This window comes from Gastrolobium bilobum, unplaced genomic scaffold (assembly GCF_033153095.1).
Source record: "Gastrolobium bilobum isolate Gb01-03AN ecotype WA unplaced genomic scaffold, APGP_CSIRO_Gbil_v1 utg3810, whole genome shotgun sequence".
Classification (NCBI taxonomy): domain Eukaryota; kingdom Viridiplantae; phylum Streptophyta; class Magnoliopsida; order Fabales; family Fabaceae; genus Gastrolobium; species Gastrolobium bilobum.
In genome coordinates, this window is record NW_026899073.1 from 183832 (window position 1) to 204048 (window position 20217).

The 20217-nt window shown below is 32.0% G+C and overlaps 2 protein-coding genes across 4 annotated transcripts; both read left to right on the forward strand.

Moving 5' to 3' along the window:
- Positions 1-407: 407 nt before the first annotated feature.
- LOC133286922 (multisubstrate pseudouridine synthase 7) lies at positions 408-10992 on the forward strand. 3 transcript variants are annotated; one of them, XM_061484427.1, is made up of 20 exons: positions 408-596; positions 762-858; positions 943-1131; positions 1526-1740; positions 2628-2700; positions 3271-3327; positions 3453-3532; positions 3619-3681; positions 3815-3902; positions 4651-4753; positions 4875-4978; positions 5124-5197; positions 6757-6821; positions 7006-7178; positions 8774-8841; positions 8983-9043; positions 9676-9713; positions 9838-9906; positions 10013-10358; positions 10659-10992. In XM_061484427.1, exons 1-20 carry the CDS (start codon positions 508-510, stop codon positions 10686-10688), a joined length of 2082 nt encoding a protein of 693 aa, XP_061340411.1. In that variant the 5' UTR covers positions 408-507; the 3' UTR covers positions 10689-10992. The 3 variants fall into 3 exon arrangements, with proteins under 3 accessions (XP_061340411.1, XP_061340409.1, XP_061340410.1); XM_061484425.1 differs by having other exon boundaries at positions 762-849; positions 934-1131; XM_061484426.1 differs by having other exon boundaries at positions 762-849.
- A 6357-nt stretch (positions 10993-17349) lies between these two features.
- On the forward strand, positions 17350-19886 carry LOC133286971 (trihelix transcription factor GTL2-like). Its single transcript, XM_061484509.1, has 4 exons — positions 17350-17732; positions 18093-18760; positions 18848-19457; positions 19811-19886. The coding sequence occupies exons 1-3, from the start codon at positions 17350-17352 to the stop codon at positions 19435-19437; spliced, it is 1641 nt and encodes a 546-aa protein (XP_061340493.1). The 3' UTR covers positions 19438-19457; positions 19811-19886.
- The last annotated feature ends 331 nt before the right edge of the window (positions 19887-20217 follow it).

A 20217-nucleotide genomic window follows, 5' to 3' on the forward strand; every position in this document is an offset into this window, starting at 1 on the left:
AGCACTTCATATTTGTTGCAGAAACTCAAAAAATGATTCAGAAGTTGCATTACATTGCATTTTTAGTTTCAACTGTTAGATTCTTTAAATTACAATTACCATTTTAATATAAATATTTGTAATATCTTATACTTTTTTACAAAATTAATGAATATTATAAATTTAACTTTATTTTTTCATTATATTATTTTATAATATTATTTAATCTCGTCCTAATATATCAAAATCTAACAATTTTTTGAAATTAGTATCATGTCACATCCTGTGTGTCTCGATGTCAATGTAACATAATTTAAGGATCGTGTTAAATAAAATATGGGACAATTCATTTCCATGTGAGTCACAGGCCGAAGCTCGGCAGTGCGATTTACTTTAAAAACGGTGCGTTGTAGGGAGTCTGCAAAGCACATGCAGCTGCTTTTAACTTGGTGCTTCTCTCTCTGCTCCTCTAAACTAAAACCCTAAAACCCTCTCGTCACCAACCTCAGCTATTTGTGTAAAACCGTGATGGCCATGAAAACCCAAGAAGAACCCGACGTGGGCATCTCCTGCTACATTTCTAACCTTCCCGGCTTCCGTGGAATTTTAAAGCAAAGGTCTCTTCATTTTATTCACAAATGAAATTGAAGATGCCAAATTTTAATGTAGAATGTTTATATATAAGTAGACAAGCACATGTCCGTAGTATGTAATGATGTATATATACTAAAGCATTATTGAACAATGTTTTGCTAATGCTGAATCAGCTGAATTTGATCTAGGTATTCTGATTTTATTGTAAATGAAGTAGACACAGATGGAAAGGTTGTTCAATTGTCCTCACTTGATTCCCCTGCAGAGCTAGGAGAGGTATCAAAGGTCTAATGTTTTTGGTTCATTAATAAATTGATTTGCGATTTTTTTTTAGTATTTGACTTATCGTGCTCGTTTCAGAGTGTTCAGGAAAATGAAACAAACACATCAGACACTACAATTATAAGTTTTGTCTCTCAAATTGAATCCTTCAAGTCTCTTGCTGGGGATTCTGATGCACTCCTTTTGGAAGAATTAATTAATCGAATTAATGTTGGTGGCGAAGATAGTGTTTCTCCTATTGTTCTCTCTCCGGATTCTGATAAATCTCATAGAACGGTTAGTATGAGTTTTGTGGCTTTCTTGTTCTATGTTAGATTTGGGAGGCATATATGAAAAGATGCCTATATCAGCGAGTACTTTGATATTGGATCAAAATCTAGGGACTAGAGTGTCTCATTAAAATGAATTCGAATTTTACCAGAGATTATATTGTTTTTGGAAACAAGTATGAAATTGAATCCTTTTGATTTGCACTTCATTTGCTTAAGTATTTAGACTTTTTTGAGTAGAGCGCCCCGCCATTATAATTTGCTTTTACATTTAGTTGAATTGAGAAAGTTGAGACTGGTTTGATTCTGCTATCATGGCAAAGCCCAAGCATAATGAGTTCGTTTTGTAGTTTTTCTGCCTATTCAAGATATCTTAATTTTATGCTTCTCAAATCTATCAGGCAATACATAATTTCTTAAAGGAAAACTTCAAGTTCCTAGTCACTGACGTGGTTGATGGACCAGATGCTTCATCAAAATGCATCCGTGTGAGATTGAATTCTGGTGAACCCAACAACAAAGGCAAAAATTCCAAGAAACGCAAAGAAAGAGGTGATAAGCCTTTTGACAGCAGAGGTTCAGAAAATTGGCCCGAAAATGTTGGCAAATTCCTTAGGTAAAGTTGCTCAATCATTTTGTTTTATAAAATTTAAATTGAGCAAGGCTCACTATCTTCCATGTCAGTTTTTTTTTAATTTAAATTTATATTTCAGTTTACCTTGTACTTGGGACTTAAATGTTTGCTCTTTAATGTACCCTGCATGAAATTGGGACTCCTTAACTTTTTTCAAACAACCAAAATAATTTTTGAAAGAAAACTAGAAATGAAAATAAGATTTGAGCAACAATGTAAATCAATCAATAGAGAGGCCTAGGTTTACTACTTCAGTTTCCACTTCATATGGATTTATTTCACCTTTTCTTAACTTATTCAATGCCTATGAATTGCTGATATAGGGCACAAATGTATTTATAAGATTATCCCAATATTCATATAAAAATAACTGTGTATTCTTATGAGAATCAAATTAAGAAAGATTCATTAAGTTCAAGCCCTAATTGTGATTACATAGGAATGGGGAGTATATTTCTATTTCACAAGCTAATCAAATCACGCTTGAATTGAATGAATTTGAATGTAAGTTATCCAATCTATGGCTTAAGAAAGAATCAAATAACTGGTGCTCAAGCAACTTGAGGGATTAAGAACAATATTAAATAAGCAACTTAAATAACACTGAAATAAGAAAGAAAGATGAACTCAGTCCAAACTGTAGTATTATGCAGAAGTAACTACTTTTAAGAGTGTTGAGATATCTGGAAGGATTGGACTTTAAGGTGTCAATTGGCTGTATCAAATTATATTTTATTCAGACATTATCGGAAAGCGATAGCCACTCTTGGTTGCATTTTATATTTGGTCATGATATTTTCCTGCTTTTTTCTTCTGTTTTAAGTTGCTCGTTGTTATCAACTGAATGTTTCTACAATTGTAATGTCTAGGTTTCATCTTTATAAGGAGAATAAAGATACCCAGGAAGCCTTGGGGTTGATTGGAGATATGCTTGGCATCCAGGTACGTCTTGTTCATTGTTGGATATATTCCATAGCCATTCTTCTCTACAGATAGGGGTGTTTTGTTCGCTGATGATTCTTTAGGCTCTTGTATTGTATGTGATACTTTCCTTATTTGGGGCATGGTAATAATTGAATTCTATTTTCCATATTTTTGAATTTATGAATTATCTGCTTGACATATTTATGATTCTGTACAACCTTTTTTTTCAACCTGGAGATTAGGAAACTTGCTATTATTTTTTTTTTATAGTTTCATGAATTTTTCTGCTCATAAAATTATGATTTATGATGTAAAATGTTATGGCTTCAGAGTGAGTACTTCTATTTTATGCATTATCAATGTCTTTGCTTCAGCCTTTAAGTTATTTAGTTCTGATGACTGATAGGTAAGGAAATTCAGTTCTGTTTGTATTATGTACTGCCTGTTCCTCCCTCCCTACCCTCCCTCAAGAAAAATAAATAAATAAATGAATAAACAAGTGCAATCTGCTCAGATTATTATTGATTGCTAGAATAGCTTGTTGATTTTTTCCACTTCCATTTTAACTGATTGATAGTTAACTGACAGTCAAGATCATTTGGATTTGCGGGTACAAAGGACAAACGTGCTGTCTCAACTCAAAGGGTAATCAATTTTCACATTCTTTCTGATTCTACATTGAATATTTATTCCTTCATCTTCTGGAGTTTATATTACTGTTCATTTAGAGATAGATACTTCAGTTGTTTTAGTTCTTGTTTTGTTTCTAGGTTACTGTTTATAAGCAGCAAGCAAGTAGGCTAGCTTCTCTTAATGAGAGATTGTTTGGTATTAAAGTCGGTGATTTCTGGTAAGCTGATTGAATTTTGAGCTCTTCTAGTTCCTGCTTATCAGTTCCTTGATGGATGATCAACCTGTAAATGTACTGCTTTCCAGTTATGTTAAGGAAGGACTTTGTCTTGGCCAGCTCTTCGGAAACCGATTCACAATCACATTGCGGTGAGGGTATTATCTATGCATGAAATCCACTTTTCCTCTGTTAAACTAGTATCTCTTACAGTTAGGATTATTTATAATTGTTGATGTAACTGCAGCTTTATATTTTTACACATAACACTGACTGCTTTCTTAGAGGTATTGTTGCAGATTCTGAAGACACCATAAAAGCATCTGCAGCTGCCTTAGGAAGGCATGGCTTCATCAACTACTTTGGTTTACAAGTACTTTTTAAATCAACCTTTTACACTCTCTACCCTCTTTGTGTGTGTCTTTTTTCTCTTCTCCTCAGCAAAAAATATCTCTATACAAACATGTTCTTTTTCAGATTATATTTGGAAAGCAATCTCTTGGGAGTTTAATTGTCTTCAACATTTGTTGGCCCTGTGGATTTGTAATATAAACTTATGTTATGTTGTATATTTCTTGATGACATACATAAGTTGTGTACTTCTAAGAGCCAGCAAAAATTATCTCTATACAAACAGTTTTTTTTTTCTTGCAGATTATATTTAAAAAGCAATCTCTTGGGCGTTTAAATGTCTTCAACATCTGTTGGCCCTGTTATTTGTAATATAAACTAATGTTGTGCTGTACATTTCTGGATGACCTTATGTCTTAAAAATTATCCTTACTTTGTCGAACTTAAGGCTCACTTTCAGCTTGGAAACAGTTTTGTTTAGGTACGGTGTTGGCTTTCACCAAAGACATAAAAAGCTTATACATTTTATTTTTTTCTTGATGAGAATTTTTTTTCTATTGAAATTCTTTTAAGTCCAAAACTTGCATTAAAGCTTGTACACTTTCAGCTTGCAAACTCATGTTTTATATTTTGTCACTTCCTGGTCTTGGTTAGTGTTGAAGCGTTTCATAAAGTAGTGTAACATGGTGTTTTTGACTCTGTCTATTTTAGGACTTAACTTTTTTTTCAGTTTGGTTTATAAGCAACTTATTTGCATGTAATGTGCTCAGCGTTTTGGAAGTGGTTCTGTGCCAACTCACCTTATTGGAGGTGCATTACTCCGAGGGGAATGGAAACTTGCTGTAGATCTGATCCTTGATCCAAGAGATGGAGATATCCTTTTCATTTTGTTTTTTTATATAATGGATAATATATTAATTGATTATTTGTGCGCTGATAGTTAAGATTAGCATATTGATTGCCTTTGTTTTTCATAAGATTGTTATTTAAATACAAAGAAGTGCAATAGCCAAGGCGCGCAAGTACTATAAAGATAGTAACGATGTTGCAGGGACACTTAAGCAGTTGCCTCGATATTTAGTTGCTGAAAGGGCTGTGGTAAGCTTCAAATGAAAATGATTTCTGCATTAATTGTTGTTTTTCCATAAACTTGGTGTGAAAATGGAGCTAATTTTTTATTTACCCACTATATTTATCCACGTATGATGTTATAACCTAGTTTTTGTCAACATTTCTTCTGCAGCTGCAAAGTTTAAAAAAGTCTCCTGGAAACTACTTGCTGGCTTTGAAAATTATTCCAAGGACCTTGAGAATGATGTGAGTTATAATTTTCTGAAGATATTACTATGTTTTGTGGAGTGAATGTTTGGTTCTGTTACGATCCTACTTCAAGGTATGGGAGTTAGAGTCCCACATTGGTTATATAGGTGACTAATGTGGGGTTTATATGGACTTTGGGCTCTCCTACCTCTTGAGCTAGTTTTTGGGTAAAGATCTCCCAAGGTTCGTATCAATTGGTATCAAAGCCTTTCACTATGTCTCCTGGTTGCAATTGAGCGGCGTGGGTGGTGACGTTGGCATTGCAGTGTTAGTCCAAGGCTAGTAAAAAACTAGCGCAAAGTCAGCCCGCGTGGGCGCCGCGGCTGCGAAACGTGGTGGAATGTTACGATCCTACTCCAAGGTATGGGAGTTGGAGTCCCACATTGGTTATATGGGTGACTAATATGGGGTTTATATGTACTTTGGGCTCTCCTACCTCTTAAGCTAGCTTTTGGGGTGAGGTTCTCTCAAGGTTCGTATTAGTTTCATTGTTATTGGAAGTACTTTTTCCTAGTTGGAGTAGGAAAACTTATTATGAGCATAAAATAATCAAAACCAAACATAGACAAGGGTTATTGCCACATTGCAAATTACAGGCATGCTGCTATGCTAGCAGTAATTTCCTTTTTTACAATAGAAATGTCATAATAAGGATGATGGTGTTGTTATAATTGGGGATTATATTTTTTTAAGCGCAGTTTATTGCCAATGTCAATTTTGTGCTGGGGTGTATGTTAGCTTTGCCCCTCCTCCCCTGCCCTAGGGGGTGCCGATCAGTTCTGTACTTAGACATCAGGCTGATTGTTAATTTGAAGGAAAAAACACTGTGTGGCTAATAGGTTGGTGTAATATATATTTGAAAAAGTTGGCGAGTGTATTTCTTTTTCATCCTGTTGGTATGCTTCACTATCACCATTTAAAATTGGTGGTTTAGTACTAAATCTCTGCTTTTAACACAGTATCCATCTAAGGAGGAAAGGTTTTAGTATTGTAATCCAAAACAATGAAGTCAACCCAAATGCAAATTAATAAAATCTGAAACTTGAAAGCTAGGAAGATACTAAGGATATTCTTCCAGAAGCTCTAGAGTGGGTTACTTAGGCTGTCTTTCTGATGATGTTTCCTTTTGTGTCATGTGCAAAGACAAGTGTGCTTTGAACACAAGTACAAGAAATAAGATATTTGTTGAGATATATAAAAAACATTAATGTAACCTCACCCAATACCTTAAGGTTTTGGGTTAAAGTGGTTCTTTACATGGTATCAGAGCCTCGGTGTACGGGGTTCGATTCTCACCGCCTCCCACTTTCTTTCTAGTAGAATTTCTTTCTTCGCACAGGTAGGTGGGCCTGTGCATTGTCCACCCTTCAAGCCCAGTGGGCTCTCGTGTGAGGGGGCGTGTTGAGATATATAAAAACCATTAATGTAACCTCACCCAATAGCTTAAGCTTTTGAGTTGAATTGATTCTTTACAATATTATTTAAGATCATTTATTTGAAGGATAATATTGTTCTTCTTCATTTGGTAGTTCCTTAACTTCTTTTTTATTTTTTAGGTATGTACATAGTTACCAAAGTTATTTGTGGAACCATGCAGCAAGTACAAGGGTGCAAAAATATGGTATGTTGTGATTTGTAATAATTTTCTAGATCTGACTTGCTTTGTCTGGCAATTAATTTCTAATGTTACATCTCCTGACATGCTTACTGCATTTTTGGTACACAGTCCATAGCATTAGTATTACTATGGTAGTTGAAGTCAAATACTCATTTATTAAGTTAAATGTGATTCTACCGTGTGGCAGGAACTGAACAAGTAGTATTGGGAGACTTGGTATATTGTAAAGAAAATCCTGCTGGAAAAGTTACAGGGCTTGTTGGATCTGAATGTGATGATGACTGTGGCGATAGGTATGATTCACATAATGAAGATGAAATCTCTGGAGATATTCATGAAGAAAGAAGTAGTTATATCAAGGTTAGTGTTTCTGATTTTAGCCCATTACAGAGATCTGCTATTACTCAACCAAAGTTGTAACTTTAGAAGTATGTCCTCTTTTTGTTATGACATATCTTTTTCATCTATTTATTGAGAGTCTAGGGTACACACAATATGTAGACGGGGGGAGGTACATCTATGCTCAAATATTTGGCCACGCCTATTTTGATCCTTTATGTATTGTAATTCTTCTGATAATGAAAGTTCAAGGAGATTGTATGAAATTGAGGCCTTTTTTTATGAAAGAAGAAATTCATTAAGATAAAAGATGACTACAAAGAGTTAGGAGGAGAAGAAATCCTGCTTAAAAAAGAAAAGGAAAACAAAGAATACAGAACAAAGAAAAAATAAAACTGTTAGAAGATAATAGGGTTAGTAGTCTTGTTGGTATGGGCATGTAATAGTAGTACTAGCACTTGACCTAATTAATAGTATAAATAAGTGTATTAGGTTATTGTATTTGAACTATCAATCTCATAATACATTGTTGGCTGTCATTCTCTCCGTTTCCTTTTCCTTATCTAAAAACTAAAGTTTCAATACAAGCAAAGCTGCCCAATCCCTTAACATATCTGTAAGAGAAACTCCTGTAAAAAGACTGTGCTTTATATCAACTGGAAGCCAAACACCTAATCTTATCCGTAAGAAGCTTCTCATTAAAGGTATCTCCTTAAAGATGCAAGAATTACGCTCTAACAAAATGCATCAAAGGGTAACATACATAGATTGTGTTTTGCCGCAAAAATTCGGCTTCTTCCCTCCTACCATAACCAGTAAAGCTAGTCAACAGGAACTGGTCCAAGAATGTAGGGCACACCCTACAGTCTCCAATGCCAAAGAAAGAATTTCATAAAGAAACGGCTACAGAACAATGTAAGAACAGATGGGGCTTCTGAATTACACCTTCTGTTCTTTTATGCATTTATCTGTGTGTAAATTTTTACTGTTGGAAGAGATTTTTGTGAATGGATTGAGAATTCCTCACAGCCCCATTCATTTATATATAGGATTTACAGTCACTAATAACAAGGAAAATACAAGTGAAATCTAATCTAATCAAATCATTATTTAATTAATTACAAAATATACAATCAGATAAATATGGGATTTATTTCCTTAATTAGTAGATACTATTCAACATTTACTATCTGTAGCCTTACAATATGTGTTTGCCTCGTTATCTGCATCCCTATTCATTGTTAATGATCTGAATGATCAATAACCATTTGATGAAATCAATAACCTATTGAGCAATTTTGATTCAAATTTCATGAATGAAACACAATGTTGAACCATTTTTCTCAAATGAACGGATTAATTCCATGTAAATTTAGGTGTAAGAACTTGATTTGATGTTGACCAACATTAAAAGGTAGTAAAGTGTGAAATCTATTCTTTTTAATAATAGAAAATGAAATTTTATTTGGGAGAAATGAGGGGATATACAACTAGGGGCAGAATAATTTATCCATTGGAACAAAAAAACAATTACACAACAAGGAACCAAAAAAGTTGTGTGAATGGTGTTCTAACATGAGGTTGACGATTTAAAGTGGGTTCACTTCGTATGACAGGTTGTGAATACTGAAGATCTCAATTCGGGATGTTATACAATTGATGATGTCATCCTTCCTATGCCAGGGTAAGCTTGACCAATAATGCTGGTCAGATTCTTCCATTCATATAACTCATATCCTCTTAACTCAGTAACCAATTTTCCATTTTCCTTTTTTTGGGTGTGGGCGGTTGAGTCTCTGACACTTATGTATTTATTATCTTGCAGTTCACGGGTAATTTATCCAACCAATGATATTGCCAAAGTTTATCATGATTTGGCAAATAAAGTACGTATCAAGTTGGCCCCTTGTACTTTCTAATAAACTGAGTTTGCATTAGGAATTATATCCAAGGAACCAAGACTGAATGTCATGTCAAAATTTCACTTATTAAATGTGATATTAATTGGTTTGCATTTTGGGGTACTTTAGCAAATAATTTTAGCTCATTATGGGGAAATTTTAAATTGTCTTGGTTTTATTTTATTGTGTCAATCTGGAAACAGTCCTTTGCTAATGAAATAAAGAATGGTCATAAATTTGAGACAAGTTGATTTTTTAAGTTAGCTATGCCTTGAAGGGTATAGGTTATGTTTCAGATATTCTGTAGGACACCGACCTGAAGATCTTGATGTATGAATATATTAAGATTAATATTCAGTAGTTTACATTGATTCTTGGAACTGGAAATTCTACTAGGGATACTATCATAGATGGATGGAGCCCCTTCGTTGTTTCTCTTTCTACCCCTCCTCCTCTTGTTACTTCTGAAAGTATGGTCAGCTAGTACTAAATTTCTGTTTGGGTTGCTGTCCTAGCCTTTTTGCAACCTGCTTTATTCTGTAATCATTTAACTGTTATTGTTCCATGAATAGTTATTTTTTTCCTAACTAGTCACCTGTTTTATTTGTACTGGTCAGGATGGAATCAGTTTAACTGAGAGCGTGCATAATGTGAAGTATGTAAATAATAATATCAACTCAAATCTCGATGAGTGAAATTCTACGTTCGTTATCTATCTTTCTCATTTTTTCTTCTGCCGGTTCTCTTACTCTAGTTTATTCGTACATGTATGTTATAAGGGAATTCTCAATAACTAGTGTGACTGGAAGCTACAGGAGGGTTTTTCAGAAACCAATTAACTTTGAATCGTACGTACCTAAGTTAACCCTCCCCTTGATTGCGTAGACTGTTATTTTTACCCATTTTTTGTATGTAGTTGGCTTATTGAATGTCTTCGATTGTCTGTCATTGCAGGGAATTACTTACATATACTGATAGTAATAAACCATTGGTAGAGACAGATTTAGACAAAATTGGCAAGTCTAATCCTATAAACAATGTCAAACCAGTGGGCGCACCAAATGCGAAAAAGGAAGAAGCCTCTGATTGCGTGAGACAGTTAGAGAGCTTTGATGATGGTGCAAAGCTTGAGACTGATTATAATGAGATTGAAGGTGAGGAAGTAATATTACCACATGATGAATCTGTTGGTGGTTCTAGCTCTCAAGATTCCCATATTGCTCTCAAATTGAGCTTTACTCTTCCTGCTTCATGTTATGCAACAATGGCCATAAGAGAGCTGCTGAAGACTTCAACATCTGTAAGCACCCAATTTGAAGGGTCTTTTATCTGTTCAGACCATTGTTCAAATTAATCATATTTGGGATAAGCTTCTAGTATTGGTGATACGTTCTTAAATAATAGACTTGTAAAGACATATAACATGGGAACAAGTGTCAGATATATATTATATACATGTGATAAGTTCTAGCTTTACTGAATTATTTTGGCACAGTACTGACTGGGAAAAGGTGAATTAGTTAATGTGCAAACTTTCTATCACTTCACTTTGCATTTGCATGTGCATATAAATCCTTTTTTTTTTATAATGCTTTTGCAGGTTGCATATCACAAGACATTAAACCAGTAGTAAAGCACGGGGCTACCCATTTAGCTATGTTTTTCAGAAGGAGAAAGTGATTCATAGAACGGAGAGAACAACAGATAGGGAAGTTTGAGATCAGTGATTACTAGTTCTCAGTGGATGTGTATAATCTCTGTATCTTGTCGGAAGAGATGGAGCAAATTCCTCTCAAGTACTCTTTGTATCTTGTTAGGGAAGTGTGAAATTTAACACTCCAACTATTTCTGCTGAAAATTTAAGTTGAATATTTGTAAGTGCTATTAATGTTCGTTTTTTGTATGAGAAGATTTTCATGTGTTGGATTTTTGTACCTCGTGCACGCTCTCCTTTTTTTTTTCCCGTTTTAGCAATGACATACCATCTCTTTGCTTTCTTTCGCTGTATATTTTTAGCTGAAATGTTTCATCCTATGCTTTCCTGGACACGTGATAAAAGTGATTAGTTTGATTGAAGAAGTCTAGGTAATAATGGAAATTATGAACCTTTGTGATACCGACAGAAGAAGCATGTTGGAAGATTATGATGTTATTTAAGAATTACTTTGTTATTGTCAAAATTTTAGAATTTTCTAACAGATCTTTAATTATTTTTAAGGATCTTATATTCAACTAGAATCTATTTAACATTTTATATTTTATTAGGATTTATTTAAAATTTTATATTTGATTTGAATTATGATTTATTTAGAATTTTATATTTGGTCACGATTCAAAATTCTTTATAGGTGTTTTATATTATTCCAATTGTTACATAATTAATTATTAATTCTTTTTTATAAACTTGTCTATATGTACATTGACGAACATACCTTTATAATTAATATTTTATAACGATTTTAACAATATTTAAATAAATAAAACCTCGTATTAAAATTATACTAATAGCAAAACAAACTTCAATTAAAAAAAAAGAGAGCCAACAATCAATTTATTTACAAAGCAATTTATTTTCAATCTAACTCAATAGGTTAATTTATATAATTTTCAGTAATTAAACATTTAAAAACTGTTTTTATTAGCATTATACGCAACATTTATTTATCGGAACTATTTTTGCGATCAATGTTGTCAACCATAAATTAATTTATTCAAACTCACTTTATAAATGCAATGGTTGCTTTCAAAAAAATCGCTCCATTTGAATCGTAAAAGGAGGAATAGTACTCCAAAAGGAATTTAATTTCATCTTCAAAGAATACAAGAGAAAAATTATACGCAAATATTTAGGGATATTGAATAAACTCACACCCCTTTAATAAAAATTTATCGGATTATCACGTTAGGAATTTTTTTTTTCAAAATACCACGTCATAATCCCGCTGATCTGACAAGCGAGAATGAACTGGAGACGTGATAGCGTCTAAATGGTCCACCATTCTACTTGAGCAGTCCAGCGAGAATGACAGAATGCTGACACGTGACAAAAGTATAGACATCCTGTACTTTTGTAAAGAATACATGTACTTTAGCCACGTGTTAGCATTTTGTTATTCTCGTTGGACTGCTCAGCTAGAACAGTAGACCATTCAGACATTGTCATGTGTCAAGTGCATTTACTGACGTGACAATCCGATAAATTGTTGCTTAAAAGGTGGCAATATGATTATTGTTCCAAATATTTATTATGTGTAGTTGTATACTTGTATACACATTTGTAGCAGCTTCAATCATTTTCTCGCTAACTCGAATGTACTTTGAAAGGGGAATAGGTGCAGACCTAATAGCAGGAGGAGATTCTATAGCCTCAACCTCACTCATATTTAATTTGTAGCTCATGCAGCTCTATCATCTTCTTGCTGATAAGATGGATGCTCTTTCCACCTCTTCTTCTTTTTTGCATTTATGTGTACCCAAAAAACAAAAGGGAACCATATACGAAGACTATTTATTATCAGATAATATTAAGATGCCTTAAATGCACTTTAGCATAAACTAGATTTTTTATACTATTTATTAACTTAATAATGTAACGTTATAAAAGAAAAATTATAAAATACGTGTAACATGTTGTAACATACTTATGTGAATCACTTTGCATATGTTTTATGACGTGTGAACAACCTTTTGATTTCCTGTAACTTTTGATATACATTATAACTATTACATTGTTAAAATATAATTATTCCCTTATTTGTATTTGAAGTCCTATAGAATTACATAAGTTTTATGAAAAATTAAATGATTAGCGGATTTATAATGTAATGATATTTGAGTTTGCTTTTTCTGCGGTTACTGTAGATAAGTTATCTGCAGTAAGCCCAATACGACATCGTTTTGGGACGAAAATCATGATATTTTTGTAATTTTAATTTATTTTAGGGTTATAATAGTTTTTATATTTATAATTTTTTAAGATTTTAATACCAAAACGACTTCGTTTTGAGAATAAAAACAGATAACTTATATGCAGTAACTGCAGAAATATTTTACTCATGATATTTTCATGTTTTTTCAAAAATTCATGCTTTCATATTTTTTATTGGGAAAACTTCATTGTCACCTATTGTGATTTTATGATCTATCATTTGATCCCTTGTGATTTTAACTTTTTCAATTCGACTCATTATACTTAAATAATTTATCATTTAATCTCTTATAATTTCAAATTTTCACTTACATTCATTATGATTATAAATATATATATCACTTAGACCTTTTATAGTCTTATATATATTTTTTATTTTTCTCAACCTTTATCTTATATTATTATCATATTATAAATTAAAATTATGTACCGAAATATATAAATTATTTATTTAAATTTAAATTAATAATAATATCAATTATGTACTTATAATTTAATACAAATAATTTTTTTATTTTTCCTCTTTTTTATTTTATATCATCATCTTATGCATTTAAGGCAAATAAATAAAAGTAAATTTTAAAAAAATTGACATATTTTTATGATGAAAATAAATTCAAATCAAATATTATTTTATTTTATTTATTTTTTACCCAATATCTATAAAATTATCTGAAGAAAATATCTTATTTTGATAATACATATTTAATTTATCTTAAATAATATTTTTAATTTTTAAATATATTTTTAAAATAAAAAAATTGAGATAATTTATAAATTAATTTCACAATAAATAACTTCAAATATTTTTTAATTTAATATTTAATTATTATTTTTATTTGATAATATAATAATCAATTAAAATAAAATTTAGAAAAATATTTTTATATTTATAAGATCATAAGAAATTCAAGTGATATATTTTTGTAACCACAATAAATGTAAGTGAAAATTTTAAACCACAGGGGATTAAATGATAAATTATTTAAGCATAATGAGTCTAAGTGACAAGTTTATATTCACAGAGAGTCAAGTGATCAATCATAAAATCACAGTGGATGAGAATAGAATTTTTCCATTTTTATTTTATCTTTTTGTTTATCCTCGCTAATAATATAACAGAACCTATCAATATTTGTATAAAGTCGATTAAAGTATATTTTTGTAATTGTTTTTTAATTACATTACATTTTCATGTAGTAAGTAAGAATAAAAAAAATTCAAATCCCGAGCATTTAATCCACTGACAGTTGGATTAATTAGATACAGTGTCGATCATCAACAAATTTACAAATAGGGAAAATGAGTAACTAATGCATTTGATGCAGGTTATAAATCACACTTAATTTCGTTTAACACTACCCTCTTAGAAGGGGAAAGAAGTGATTAACTCATAAAATCATTTATTTTGATGAACTTGCCAATAACTATTACTCAATAATAAACGTTTCTGATAAATAATTACGGAGCGAGAATGTTGCTCTTAAAAAAATGATAAACGAGAACATATGCTAGAAAAATCATAAAAACAATGTTTGTTTCACAAACATTTTGAAAAACAGAAAACGGCAGAGACCGTATGATTGTTGTTTTTAAAAACAGTTTTTTAGTTTTGAGAAAAAAAAAACTAAAAAACTCGTTTGGTAAGACCTATTTTGTAAAAAATGTTTTGAAAACTATAACTGTTTTTTCTTGTTTTTAGAATCGAATTTAGAGAACATGTCTGAGTTGTTTTTGTTTTTTGTTTTGGTTCTTAACTTTCAAAAATTAAAAAATATAGAAAACAACTCTTTCCATAACTATTTTACAAAATAGTTTTAAGAACAAAAAAATCAGAACACAATCAAACAGACCCAAAATGAATTATTATGCTGAGAAAAATATTGATAATATTTTTTTATTATTAGTGAAGTTTTATAGTGTCTTTATTAATAATAGTAAGTTTAAATTATTTAATAATATTTACATAAAATTTCATTAAATTATAAAGATATTAAAAATGTGAATTCATTTTTTTTACAGTCAATGTAAAAAATTATCTACATTAAACTCAAAATGCTGTTGTTTTGGGACGAAAATTAAGATATTTTTATAATTATAATTTATTTAAGAGTTATAATAAAATTTTTCATTATAATTTTTTAGACTTTCGACCCAAAATAACATTATTTTGAGAGTAAATTAGATAATTTATTTATATTCATTGTACAAATATTAAAGCCTAAAATTAACGTTCCTCAACATGACAAAGAGTGTGAGCTAATAATTTTTTTTTTATATATAAAAAGAGAAATAATTATCTCATATTGCATGAGATAATTATCTCATGCAACAGAAATAAAATAATAAGATTCACTATTTTTTTTTAAATAATAAATTTTACTATCTTATTTCGATTGCACGAGGTAATATAAATTAAACATATACCCTAATATAAATTATCAAATCCCTTACCACTAAATCAAATTTTGTCACTTACTATAAGCTAATAGTTAACAACCATTCAGTATATAGTGACAACACACGAGACGCATATGGCGCAATGTTTATGTTAGGGGTGGGCCCACATTGTCTTTTAGCATAAAGGCTCCTTTGGGCCCACGCTTCTGTGGTCAGACACTGTCTCAATTCATGTTTCATTTCACTTTCATATTTCAGAATTTAACTTATAATAAAATAAATATTAATCTTTTATATACACATAAATATATGCAATATGATCTCTCATAAATTTCAAATATTTTATGTGCATATAATAAATAAAAAAATAAAATTATCTTTTATAACATCAAAAACATTAATCCCTTGACTTATATAATGTTTTCCTTACATAATTTATTTCCTTTTTTTTTTTCTGTTTAGGAAAATCATTAGTTAATAGTTTCTTTTGCTAGGTTACATGAACAAAAATGATGTAAAACAAAAGAATTTTGCTTCAACCACAATCAAGTCACATGTGGATGTGGGTGCTCTTGGCTCTTGCTCTGGGTTCTGTGACTGTGTGCAAGCGTCCACTACACACGTGCCTGACTGGTGAGCCTGTACGATAACACTGTATTCCTTTGTACCATGTGAAGATTCCCATCCTTAAATCATTGGTCCCACACTCTGCTTGTTTTCACGTGTCCTGCCATCCCCATGCCGTTAATTACACCATCATCACCGTCAGCTACTCCATGCCCCCACACACTTTCTTTTTTCCAACCCATTCCTTCTTCTAACCCCCACTCTCACTCCCCTAGCGCGTCTTCTTCAACCCCCCCAAAGCACATATAAAAATAAAGTTCATTACATCTTTGAATCATTTAGCTTGAGATTTTAATTTATGTCCGAATTCAACTTTAGATTTGGGAATGTTCACAAATAAATTGTTCCAATAAATTCTTAATAATATTTGATTTTTATTACGTGAAGTATTAATCATGCCAATGATTTACTTAAGCTCCAATTTTTGCTTGTAGCTAGATAAAGTAACTATTAAGAGAACTCCTCTTGATCACAATTTTGTTGAAATTATATGAATTTAAGCATCGAGGGAGAAAAAAATGGCAAGATTTAATAATATTATATAATGATGTGATATGGAGTGGTTAATGTTATTAATATGACATGATACATAAGACAAAACTCCAATTTCGATTTATACTAAACAGGAGATTATAAAATAAAGAAACAAAACATAAAAATATAAAGAATTAAGGAAATTGATTCAAAGAGATTAGTGCTACAAACTAATACTAAATAGAGCTATTGACTGAATTAGGGAACTCGGTAGTAGAATAATAACAGAACAAGTCGCAAACGATGATACCCATCTAAAAATAATGCTGAAATTATAAGAATTTAAACATAAAGGAAATAAAAGACAGAAGTTTTTATTGACATGATGTGAAACAAAAGAGAATACTATAAATCTTTAAGATATTTTAATATTTTTTAATCTAATTTAATTCTATACTTATAACATTTTATAATTATACTTTCTTAATGTAAAACTCAATATATCGTCGTAGTGGGACTAAGCTACCCAAAATTTTCTTGATTATAATGGATGATAATTAAAGATGACTTTAATTAGATTTTGTCTGAAAAGAGAAAAGTGTTTTGAATGAATCTAAAAATGAATTGATAATAGCTTCAATCGGTGGATTGACTTGTCGTTGGTCACACTCCATATTTTATTGTGTAGAATATTATCGCTTAGTAGGTGGTGAGTTCACTTTCTTCTAAAAGTGTGTTGGGGGCTATCTTTTTCCCTTACAATGCTAGCTTGAATAAACTCCTTGATAAACACGAGTGAGAGAGAGAGAGATTAACAGTACTGAACACCGAGAGGAGGAAGAAAGGAACTCCAACACAAAACATGTTCGATGAAACACCAGAACAGTTCCACCAATTCATAGCACCAAGGACCACTCTTCCTCTTCACTTATCCACCCAACTCCATGTCTCTTCAACCCCAAATAACTTCCTACCCTTTGATCCTAATTATAACCCTTTTCATCATCAATTGCCACTCCAACCCAATCTCTTGCACCCATTGCAACCTCATTCTCCCACCGACAAACACAAAGAGAATGAACCAAACTGCACGCTCTCTTCAATCAACACGGAGATTGAAAGAGATCAAAGACAATTACCAGAGTTAATAGATTCATGGACTAACGATGAAGTGCTTGCACTGTTGAGGATCAGATCTAGCATGGAAAGTTGGTTCCCAGAGCTCACATGGGAACATGTCTCAAGGTATATACTCTTAACACATTTTAACTTAATCATTTATATATATATATATATATATATGCTTTTAATTAACTTCATTTGAGTAAGTCATTAAAGTTGAATGAAAATAAAATAAAATTAATGAGCTAAATTTTGTGTTTGATTATTGATCATGGCCGTGTATATCATATCATATCTTACTCCATGTGGTAGACAAACGCACACGTGCACTGTACAGTAGTACATTAATTTAGCTCTCACACACTGCCACACACAAACCCCGAGAGAAGGAGGGTAATTGAGCGAACCGGGAAGGGAAGGAAAATAAATGCTTCTATCTATGGTGGTGTTGGTTTTGGATTTATATATTTATGATGTGTACAGGAAGCTAGCAGAGCTTGGGTTTAAGAAGAGTGCTGAGAAGTGCAAGGAAAAGTTTGAACATGAAAGCAGATATTTCATCAATATTAACAATGGTAAGAATTTCCGGTTTCTCAGTGAGCTTGAAGAGATTTATCAAGGTGATCAAAACACTGATCCTACTGGTAAAGGGGTTGTGACTGAAAAGACTCAGCAACTTGAAAAGCCAATGGGCCATGCAATGGAAGAAAATTATTCGAGAGATGTTGACGCACCAGCGACAAAGCAACATTGTGATGGAATTGACAAGTTTGTGGAAAAGTCAAAGGACCGAAAGAGGAAGAGGCGTAGTGATAGGTTTGAAATGTTCAAGGGTTTTTGTCACGGTGTGGTGAACAAGATGATGGCTCAACAAGAAGATATTCACAATAAGCTCCTAGAAGACATGTTGAAAAGAGATGAAGAGAAGTTTGCAAGAGAGGAATCATGGAAGAAGCAAGAGATGGATAGGATGAACAAGGAGCTTGAGATTATGGCACAAGAACAAGCTATTGCAGGTGATAGACAAGCCACCATAATTGAATTCTTAAAGAAATATGAAAATGGTTCCAATTATTCTTCTTCCCCATTGCATTCTCAAAACCCTAATACTTCTACTGAACAGAACAATTTTGAGCCAACACCTTCTAATATGATTCTAAATCATCAAACTATGATTGGTACTTCTCCTACACAGAACAATTCGGCTTTGCCTATTACAATATTGTGTACACTCTTAGCAGAAAACCCTAGCTCAAGTGACACATTAGTACAAGTTCCTTCTTCTTCCAATTCATCTCCAGCTCCACACAACCCTAGTTCCTCTCTCAACAGCCTGAATAATCCACTAGAGTCAAATTCAGTTTCGAAATATAAAGTCCCTTCAACCCCTTTGTCCACCACTGAAAAAGAGTATGTTGGGAGAAGATGGCCAAGAGATGAAGTGTTAGCACTAATAAACCTCAGGTGCACAAGTTTAAATAACAACAATGAAGACAAGGAAGGAAACAACAAGGCTCCTCTGTGGGAGAGAATCTCACAAGGGATGTCAGAGCTGGGATACAAGAGAAGTTCAAAGAGGTGCAAGGAAAAATGGGAGAACATAAACAAGTACTTTAGAAAAACCAAGGATGTTAATAAGAAAAGGTCCCTTGATTCTAGGACATGTCCTTATTTCCATCAACTGAATTTCTTGTATAGTCAAGGAAAACTTGTTCCACAATCTGAAATGCAAGGAAATCACTTGAATCCAACCACAAATTCTGGGAAAGTGCCATCAGATCAAGCCCAAGTTGAGTCTTCTCAAGCGGGGTCTAGTGGTTTGATTTAGTATGCATGTTGATCATGAAGGTAATTAGACAACTTTTGAAGTACCTCCTTTGGATTATGATTAGTTATAATTCATTATTTTGTCCATTTTCCGTGACATATAATAAGTTTCACTATTTTTCCTTTCTTTTGTTTTAATTTGGTGGTGGGAGGGCATTTTTATATATATAAATTGAATGTATATTTAGACTTTAGTGAGCACCGACAGCTTGAGCAATTAATTAATTAGAATAATATTTCTGTTCCGTGTGGTGGATTTGGCTTTTTATAATCCGTTACAGTCTTTTTTTTTTTTTTTTTTTTTTTCGTTTTTTCGATTGATTGATGTTTCATATATGCGCTAATGTGCATTAATAGGGGACACATTGACCCAGGGAAAAAAAAAAAGGTGGACGAGACATTCTTTAGGACATTCTGAAATCTGCTGGGACTGGAACTGATTATAAGAAGCGAAAGGAATTATCACTGTGTTTCATCCAAGTATATATATATATATATTGGAAAAAACATTAAGCTAGCTTGTTTATAGCTAGTAATAGCATGCATGATGATCAATCTATAGTATATATGCTTAAGGATGCGAAGTTGATATATGTAGTAATTATACACACACACATTCAGATATTTATTTTGTTTTGTTTTACTTAATTAAATTTAAGAAATTGTAAATAACTTTAAAAAATAATAAAGAATGATTAAAATATTACATGATAATTTCCTTTTTTGGCAATAATGATATAATTTATTTTATTTCTCTTAATTTAAAAGAAATTAAGTAGAT

Coding starts and splice junctions, on each gene's coding strand:
- LOC133286971 (XM_061484509.1), top strand. CDS start 17,350: ATGTTCGATGAAACACCAGAACAGTTCCACCAATTCATAGCACCAAGG. Junction 17,733..18,092: donor ACATGGGAACATGTCTCAAG/GTATATACTCTT, acceptor TGATGTGTACAG/GAAGCTAGCAGAGCTTGGGT. Junction 18,761..18,847: donor TGAGCCAACACCTTCTAATA/TGATTCTAAATC, acceptor GTACACTCTTAG/CAGAAAACCCTAGCTCAAGT.
- LOC133286922 (XM_061484427.1), top strand. CDS start 508: ATGGCCATGAAAACCCAAGAAGAACCCGACGTGGGCATCTCCTGCTAC. Junction 1,741..2,627: donor AATGTTGGCAAATTCCTTAG/GTAAAGTTGCTC, acceptor TGTAATGTCTAG/GTTTCATCTTTATAAGGAGA. Junction 8,842..8,982: donor GTCATCCTTCCTATGCCAGG/GTAAGCTTGACC, acceptor ATTATCTTGCAG/TTCACGGGTAATTTATCCAA.